The 10,000-nt window shown below is 30.7% G+C and overlaps 1 protein-coding gene across 1 annotated transcript in view; it reads left to right on the top strand.

Annotated features, from left to right (window-relative positions):
* The window catches only part of LOC122247047 (uncharacterized), a 19,620-nt gene that overhangs the window by 2,504 nt on the left and 7,116 nt on the right, over window positions 1-10,000 (top strand). Inside the window, exons 2-9 of the mRNA XM_086535393.1 lie at window positions 1,234-1,332; window positions 3,602-3,700; window positions 7,157-7,434; window positions 7,646-7,720; window positions 8,162-8,287; window positions 8,709-8,825; window positions 8,996-9,121; window positions 9,278-9,337. Of these exons, the coding sequence (XP_086391519.1) occupies window positions 1,234-1,332; window positions 3,602-3,700; window positions 7,157-7,434; window positions 7,646-7,720; window positions 8,162-8,287; window positions 8,709-8,825; window positions 8,996-9,121; window positions 9,278-9,337 (980 nt within the window). The remainder of the gene's footprint in view (window positions 1-1,233; window positions 1,333-3,601; window positions 3,701-7,156; window positions 7,435-7,645; window positions 7,721-8,161; window positions 8,288-8,708; window positions 8,826-8,995; window positions 9,122-9,277; window positions 9,338-10,000) is intronic.

The raw sequence follows: 10,000 nt of genomic DNA, 5'->3' as shown, positions 1-10,000 counted from the left end.
CTACTCACATTCACCTTCTCACTCACTTTCACCTTCTCATTGTCATTCTCACTCGCATTCACCTTCTCATTGTCATTCTCACTCACATTCACATTCTCATTGTCATTCTCACTCACATTCACATTTTCATTGTCATTCACACTCACATTCACCTTTTCATTGTCATTTTCATTCACATTCACCTTCTCATTGTCATTCTCACTCATTCACCTTCTCACTGTCATTCGCACTCACATTCACCTTTTGATTGTCATTCTCATTCACATTCACCTTCTCATTATCATTCTCAATGACATTCACCTTCTCATTGTCATTCTTACTCGCGTTCACCTTCTCTTGTCATTCTCAATCACATTCACCTTCTCATTGTCATTCTCACTCACATTCACCTCCTCATTGTCAATCACACTCAATTTGACTTTCTCATTTTCATTCTCACTCATATTCACCTTATTGTCATTCTCACTCACATTCACCTTCTCATTATCATTCTCACTCTCATTCCCCTTCTCATTGTCATTCTCACTGACATTCACCTTCGTATTGTAATTCTCACTCACATTGACCTTCTCACTGTCATTCTCGCTCACATTCGCCTTCACATTGTCCTTCTCACTCACATTCACCTTTTCATTTTCATTCTCACTCACATTCACTTTCTCATTTTCATTCTCAGTCACCTTCATCTTCTCATTGTCATTCTCACTCTCATTACCCTTCTCATTGTCATTCACACTGACATTCACCTTCTCATTTTCATTCTGACTCACATTCACCTTTTCATTTTCACTCACATTCACCTTCTCACTTTCAATTTCACTCACATTCACCTTCTCATTTTCATTCTCACTCACATTCACCTTCTCATTGTCATTCTCACTAACATTCACCTACTCATTGTCATTCTCACTCACATTCACCTTCGCATTGTCATTCTCACTCATTCACCTTCTCATTGTCATTCTCACTCACATTCACCTTCTCACTTTCAATTTCACTCACATTCACCTTCTCATTTTCATTCTCACTCACATTCACCTTCTCATTGTCATTCTCACTAACATTCACCTACTCATTGTCATTCTGACTCACATTTACCTTTTCATTTTCACTCACATTCACCTTCTCACTTTCATTCTCACTCACATTAACCTTCGCATTGTCATCCTCACTTCCCTTCTCACGCTCATTACTCACTAAGAGACGTCTAACAGAAGCATCTTCCTCCCTCAGATAAGACTCCCTTACACTGTGCTTCCTGGAACGGCCATCATGCTGTTGTAGAGACGCTCCTCGAGAAGGGCGGAGAAGTGAACGCCAAGGATGATGAAGGTAAGGCGATTGGAAAGCGAGTGACTCCTTAAAGGCGCCAGAAGAATTTTGCTTTCGTTTCTTTTCTCTTCTTTGTCTTCATGGAATTTTATAACAATTATTGTTATAATTTGATTAGGGAATCTTTATCATCTTTTATTATTAATTTCATTGATATTTATTTCTTTATTCTATGAATTTTTCAATAAAATATTTTCATAGATTATTCTATAAAATAGAAATAAATAAATTTTTCTGTTTCTTTATAATATAAATGTTATAATAATTAGTTATAACAATTCTGATAATAATAAGTATGATGATTTCAATTATTATTGATAATATCATTATTATTTCATGATTATCTAAAAGAAATATGATCATCCGCATCATTAATCATAATCATCATCAATGGTCCTATTCATATTATCATTATTATTTCATTACTATTATTATTATTGTTACTCCCATTTTTATTAAATTATCAATTGTTATCATCCTTCTTATTGTTATTTTAATGGTGATCCTGTTCTTGTTCTCCTGCATGCTTTTGTTGGTGGTGTTGTTGCGAGGTCTTTGTCAGTGATGACAAAGACAATGATGATAATGGAGAAAGTAATGGCAACAAAAGCAACAACAATAATGACGATAATGAAAAGTTTCATAATGTTGATGGTGGTAATGATAACAATATTAATGATAAAGTAATCATCACTGATAATGTTGATGATAACACTTTCATGATGATAATAGAACTAATGCTAATGGTAATGACATATTTATGATAACAATGATAATAATAATGGTGATGATGAATAATGATAGTAATAAATTTAGAAATATAAAAGTTTAGTTAAGTCCCCCCGAACGGCGGGTCCGTTTTCTTTGACATACGTAATGTCTCCCATGTTCCACCAATATTTGATGTTTTTTATTTTACGCTTATTTACTACAAGAAAGACATGTTTTGTTTATGTTACACCATTTATCAGGTGTATGTTTTTTTCCATTATGAAGACTATATATTTTAACTGCATTCAAACAGAAGTGTAAATCGTTTTATATCAATATGATTTTCTGAATAAATTAGCAGACGCTCAACACCACCACGTGTTTCAATGGCTAAAGAACATCTTTATTTACTGCACGAATATCTTATATTTATCTTTACTTATTTATATTGATGTTTACTGCACGAATGTTTATCTTTAATATAATATTTATCTTTACTGCACGAATGTGGCAAGAAAACCCCACAAATATTAAGGAAGGAAATATTTTATGATACTGATGATAACACTCTCATGATAATGATGGAACTAATGATAATGATATAATGATAATAATGATGGTGATTGGAAGGTGAATAATGATAGTAATAACAGTAATGATGGAAATAATATTTATTGATTATGATGATAATTCTTATTATAATGAATATTTTAAATATTGATTATAAATGATTATAAATTTATTATGAATTGTAATTATCATTAATGATAATGATTATTTTTAATGATAATGATTATTTTTATGTTATTATCATTTTTAGAAATCATCATTGCTGTTATTATTTTTATCGTCATTAATATTTTCAATATCATTATTATCATTATTAATATTATATAATTATCATTATTATTAGAATTATCATTATTATTATCTTCTTTATTATTTTTATCTTCCTCATTATCATTATTATTCATGTTATTCTCATAATTATCTTTACCAATATTTCTATCATTATGATTGATATGTTTGTATCATTTTATTACCATTGCTATCATTATAGCTATCATGATTACTGTTATTATTGCAATGGTCTTCGTAAATATAATAATAAAAACAATAAAAATTACAAAAATTATCATAGTAATATTTTTTTTTTTTTTTTTTTTTTGATAAATGATTATCAAACGTTCTTTTTCATTAAAATATTCCTTCTTATCATCATACGCATTTTTTTCCTTCTCATTTCTATGCCTTTTCCTAATTGTTATTTTCAGTAACTTTCTTATTATTTGCAATTTTATTAATATTCAAAATATTCATACTATTCCTAGCCCTTATCCTTATCACCTTAATCATTCCTAAAATCTAGTCTCATTTTCACTCGCATTCACCTTCTTACTGTCATTCTCACTCACTCACATTCACATTGTCATTCTCACTCATTCACCTTCTCATGTTTATTCTCACTCACATTCACCTTCGCATTGTCATCCTCACTTCCCTTCTCACGTTCATTACTCACAAACAGACGTCTAACACAAGCATCTTCCTCCCTCAGGTCTGACTCCCTTACACTATGCTTCCGGCAATGGCCATGATGCTGTTGCGGAGACGCTCCTTGAGAAGGGCGGAGAAGTGAACGCCAAGACTAACAATGGTAACGATTGGGAAGCGAGTGACTTCTTAAAGGCACCAGAAGAATTTTGCTTTTGTTTCTTTTCTCTTTTTTGTCTTCATGGAAATTTATAACAATTATTATTCAGATCTAATAAGGATACCTCTATCATCAGCTTTTCTTATTCCTTCATCATTCATTATTCTTTTCTATTTATCCATTCCTTATGTTTTAGTTGTTTATTTGAGTTATTTGTAAATGTTACTTATTCATTACCATTTATCATATGAATTTCAATGTTATGATTAATACTATCAAAAAAATATTAATTTTTATTATCATTTATTACAATTACATTTGTATTATTATTTCAAGAATTTTCTTTTGTAATAGTCACTTTTCATCATTCATCTTTTTTCTTCCTCTTTTACTCTTTTCATTATTGATATAATTTTCATTTTTATTTCATTTTTTTTCTATATGATTTTATACATATGATTCCTATTATTATTATTATTATTATTATTGTTATAGTTAAAAATATTATTGTTTTAATTATTCGTATTACTCCTATTTCTATTTCAATTATTATCATAGGTTATCCTTCCTCTTGTCATCATTGATAATTTTGCTGATGATCCTGTTGTTCTTGTTCTCCTACATGCTTTTGTTGTAGTTGTGAGGTCTTTATCACTCATAGTACCAGTGTCGGTAAATCATGATGGTAATGACAATGAGGATAACACGATGGCTTCCTTGTTCTTCCTTCTTGCAAACACCCAAGTCTGCTCACAGCTTGCTTGCAACAAACATGGCTATGCAGGTGCTGTTAAGAGGAATGCACTACTTAGCATTCGTTTTACAAAATACCTCTTCTCGCAACTTAAGTTAGGTTTGCTAAGTACAAAGGTAACATATCCAAATGAAATATCAATAATATAAGTTCATACGAAAAAAGATATTACCTATTTAGTTTGATTATTATAATGATAATGATAATACTAATAAAAATAACCATAATAATGATGATAATGATAAGAATAAGAATAACATTGATTATGATTATATAAAAACATTAAAGATAACGATAACAATCATTATTATTATTATCAATATTAATATCAAACTAGTTAGAATGACCATTATTATTTTTTAATAACTCTTATGACTGATATCATAATTTCTTTCATTATAAATATTATGTTAATGATAATAGTAACTCCAACAACAATGATAGAAGTATAATGAGATCCTTATTTTCATTATGGTTATTATTTTCCTTCATATCATTGCCATCAGAATATGCATTAAAATTATAATGATCATAATCATTCTTCAAATCATGATGATTCTCATTCATGAATACTTTCCCATTTTCATTTCCACTCTCATTTTCTTCATCATTTTCCATCCCTTTCATTTCATTCTCTAGTCATTTCGTGCTTATTCATAAGCTTTTCTTTTAGTTTGTATTTTTCAAAAATATTTTCATTAGCATCATTATCATTAATATGATAATAATTACGATTATAACAATTGTTGCCATTCAAATTAGCATTGACATTTTCATTCCCAACCTCAGTTCCCTTCTCATTTTGATTCTCATTAACATCATCACGACAGTTTTCATTTTCATTTTTATCCTCGCAAGTCTCAGAATCATTCCAGTCATAACTCTCCTTCTGCAACTCTTTGTCACTCTATACTTTCTGTATAATTCTCCTTCTACTCTTTGTCACTCTATACTTTCTGTATAATTCTCTTTCTCCTACTCTTTGTCACTATATTTTCTGTATAATTTTCCTTCTCCTCCTCTTTGTCACTCTATTTTTTCTGTATAATACTCCTTCTCCTATTCTTTGTCACTCCATACTTTCTGTATAATTCTCCTTCTACTCTTTGTCACAATACTTTCTGTATAATTATCCTTCTCCTACTCTTTGTTACTCTATATTTTCTGTATAATTATCCTTCTCCTACTCTTTGTCACTCTATATTTTCTGTACAATTTTCCTTCTACTATTCTTTGTCACTTTAGATTCTCTATATAATTCTTATACTCTTTGTCACTTCATTATCTGTCCAATTCTCCTTCTCCCACACTTCATCATATTTATTTCTCTTCTCATTATCCCTCTCAGTTCTCTCTTTCCTTTTCATCTTCATGCTCATCATCCATTATCATTATGTTCCCATTAATGAGTTGTCCAAACTCATTATTAATACCATTGTTTATATTAACACTATTGTTATTTTTATTTTCATCTATAAAATATAATTGGTTAATTTCATTTTTATTTTCAGAGATGTTATATTGTTTTATAACTTTATTATACTGTAACAATTATCTTTATATATATATTTTTTTCAATTTACCTCTATCAATATTTTGTTATATATGAATATAACTCCAATCTCCTTATATACTGTGTATATATATATATGTATATATATATATATATGTATATATAGATATATATATATATATATATATATATATATATATTTAAATATAAATACATATATATATATATATATATATATATATATATATATATATATATATATATATAAATAGAAATATACATATATATATATATATATATATATATATATATATATATATATATATATATATATATTTATATATTTATATATATATGTATATATATATTTATATATATTTATATATATATATATATATATTTATATATTTATATATATATGTATATATATATGTATATATATATATATATGTACATATATATATATATATATATATATATATATTTATATATTTATATATATATATATTTATATATATATGTATGTATATATATTGTCGTCATCAATATTGTCATATTTCATCATCATATATCTTGATTTATAGAATATATTCTTAAATATATTTATATATATTTATATATATATATATATATATAATTATGTATCTATCTATCTATCTATCTATCTATCTATCTATCTATCTATATATATATATATATATATATATATATATATTTATATATATATATTGTCGTCATCAATATTGTCATATTTCATCATCATATATCTTGATTTATAGAATATATTCTTAAATATATTTATATATATTTATATATATATATTTATGTATCTATCTATCTATCTATCTATCTATCTATATACATATATATATGTATATATATATATATATATATATATATATATATATATATATATATATATATATATATATATATGTATATATATATGTATATATATTGTCGTCATCAATATTGTCATATTTCATCATCATATATCTTGATTTATAGAATATATTCTTAAATATATATCAAATCTTTATTATTACATGTATAACTTATATATCATTACGTTCACATTTCACTTATTTCTGAATAAATTTGAATAAAAATGAAAATAAGAAAATTAAACAAGTGTTTCATTGAATAGTAACATTTAAACATTGACAAGTTCTACAGTCAAGTTTACCTTCAGGACAGACAGCAATGCACTGGGCAGCTTTGAAGGGACACACGGCAGTGCTGGAAGTCCTTCGGGAGGGCGGGGCCGACGTGGACGCTGCAGATGATTATGGCAACACGCCCCTTCACGAAGCAGCTTCACGAGGGCATCTCCTCGCTATATTCACGTTGATGAACTTTGGGGCTTCCACGTACAAGAAGAATAAGAGTGGAAGGACTCCGCAGGACTTGATGCCGAGATCTTCCTCCACAGAGAGCCGTGGCATGGAACTTTTCCAAAGCGTGTCCATGGTAATAGATTGTATTGGTCAGACTGTGGTCCTTCCTCTGTCACCATTGGTTTTCAAAGTTGTGCATCATGGGCAGTGCCATGGTTACTGAGTGGCACTGTTACTAAATCACAAAAGGATTCTATTTTTTTTTTTTTTTTTTTTTTTTTTTTTTTTAATAATGAGACATAACATGTTAATGCATTTATCTGTTTAATATTGATTACTTTCAGACACACGTGATGCAAGGTTGGGTTGCAACCGAGAAGGAAAGGATCAGATTGCAAAAAGAAATCCAAGTGCTGAAGGTGAGTTTTTGGAGAGAAAATGAATTATAAAATAGAAATAATTTTGATTTGATAATAATAAAAAGATAGAGAAAAATCAGTGGAATGACAGGAAATATAGCAATCAAAGAAAACATTTCTAAAATCCATAACTAGGGGAGTAAATAGAATGAAATGCAAAGCAAAATGTGAGGGTTTTGGTGACGGCTAATCTTTTATAAGTATTTGATCTGCTTGATTCTTTTACGACTCCAATTTCCTTATCCTGTGGTTATCAGCTTTCCCTCCATCTTCTGACAATGTCAGGAAGGAGATGGTTGTTATCATGAGCGAAGCAATTATGAGCAACAACATGAGCAGAGAGAGAGAGAGAGAGATGGGGGGGGGGGGGGAATGTTAGAGAGAATGTTCATTTCGTTTGTCTTTTTGAGCACTTATGATACTTTTTCCTTACTCATCCAGAAGCAGCACGAGCAAAAGGAGCGAGAGATCAGTGTGAAAATTAACGAAACAGTGAATCTACAGAAGGAGACCAGAGACCTGAAGGAAGACCTGAGGAAGAAGGAAGAGGAGATTGTATTACTCAAGGTATGCACAGGAGAGAGCGAGGAAGAGGGACGAAATGACAGAGAGAAAGGAGGAGAGGAAAGGGACAGATATAGAACAATGGTTAAGAAAGAGGAGAGTTAGTGTGAGATAGCGTTGTGTTATTAGTAGCTTTTTGTCTGGAGAACCTGGAGCTTCCTGAATAAGTCCTTGTAGGTGTGAACCTCAACTATTCCAAACGAAGAGAGAAAAGGTTGCAGGGTTTGTGCAAATGTAAATGCAACATGATGAGCAATTTTCTTTGCTTCCAAAATGCATTAGCCTCTTTTTAAAAGTGATTTTATTTGTCAAAATGATATTACTGGTTGGTCGTGCGATTCCACTTGCTTTGCCTGTGATGCCTTGCTCTTCTCCTCAAGCCTTTAGGACAGAGACATCCCTACAGTGTTGTCTTCTCTTACAGGAGGAGCAAGGACATGAGAGGAGTAGGATGGAGACTGAGGTGACTAATCTGCAGACGGAAAACAGCAAACTGAAGGATATCCTACGTCTCAGAGAAAGGGAGATCAGAGAGCTAAAGGTAAGAGCAAGAGCTTCCGAAATACATCAACCCCTTTTTAAAACTGATTTTATTTGTCGAAGCGAGATTACTGCTTGGTCGTGCAATTCCATTTGCTTTGCCTGTGATGCTAGGTTCTTCTCCCTAATCCCTTTAGGACAGAGACATCCCTACAGTGTTGTCTTCTACAGGATATGCAGGAGGAGCAAGGACGGGAGAGGAGTAGGACGGAGACTGAGGTGACTAATCTGCAGACGGAAAACAGCGAACTGAAGGATATCCTATGTCTCAGAGAAAGGGAGATCAGAGAGCTAAAGGTAAGAGTAAGAAGAAAGAAAAGAGAGGAGAGAGAAAGAGACTAAAATAAGGAGAGAAACAATGAAGAAGTATTGTATTCACACATATGTACTTCTACATGGTTCAGTATACACTCCCGTCCCGTTAAGAAGGCATGACAGTCCTTTACTTTACAGGAGCAACACACAGCGGACGTTGGGAATGCGGCGAACAGGTCGGAGGGCGAGGATGCGAAAGTGAGGAAGATATTAATTCTTATGACTTGTGATGCATTGCACTGAGGGTGATAATAATTCCGAGAATTAACTCCAATGATGATATTAGTGCTCGTAATATAAATGCAGTTGCACTGAGGATGATGTTAATGCTTTAGACATAACTTCAATTGCAGCAAAGATGATATTTATGTTTTTGTAACTGCAGTTACACTGAAGATGATATTAAGGCTCTAAGTTTAACTTCAATTGTACTGAAGAGGATGATGTTTTAAATGTAACTTCTATTGCACTGAAAGTTATATTGATGCTTCAAAAGTCAACTTAGATTTAAAGTGTAACAGGGGGGATGGGAAGGTTGGGGGGAAGATAGAAAGATCGGTTGAGAGAAAGATAGTTCGAGAGAAAGAAAGGTTGGGAGAAAGATGGGTAGAGAGAGAGGAAGACTAGGTGAAAGATAGCTTGAGAGAAAGAAAAGTTGGGAGACAGATAGAAAAATAGAAAGATCAGTTTAGAGTAAGATAGAAAGATAGGTTGAAAGAATGATACAGAGTGAAAGGAGATATAGAGCAAAGGAGGGATAGGTCGAGGGAGTGGGAAAAATACATTTTCGCACAGAATAGAAAATGTAATTTGTATCCATCAGATTTAGATAAGATTAAGATAGATATAGATATAGATAGA

Source organism: Penaeus japonicus, unplaced genomic scaffold (assembly GCF_977035675.1).
Source record: "Penaeus japonicus unplaced genomic scaffold, GWHDUDI00000001_assembly GWHDUDI00000303, whole genome shotgun sequence".
Lineage (NCBI taxonomy): Eukaryota > Metazoa > Arthropoda > Malacostraca > Decapoda > Penaeidae > Penaeus > Penaeus japonicus.
This window is presented reverse-complemented; position numbering and strand designations above follow the sequence as displayed.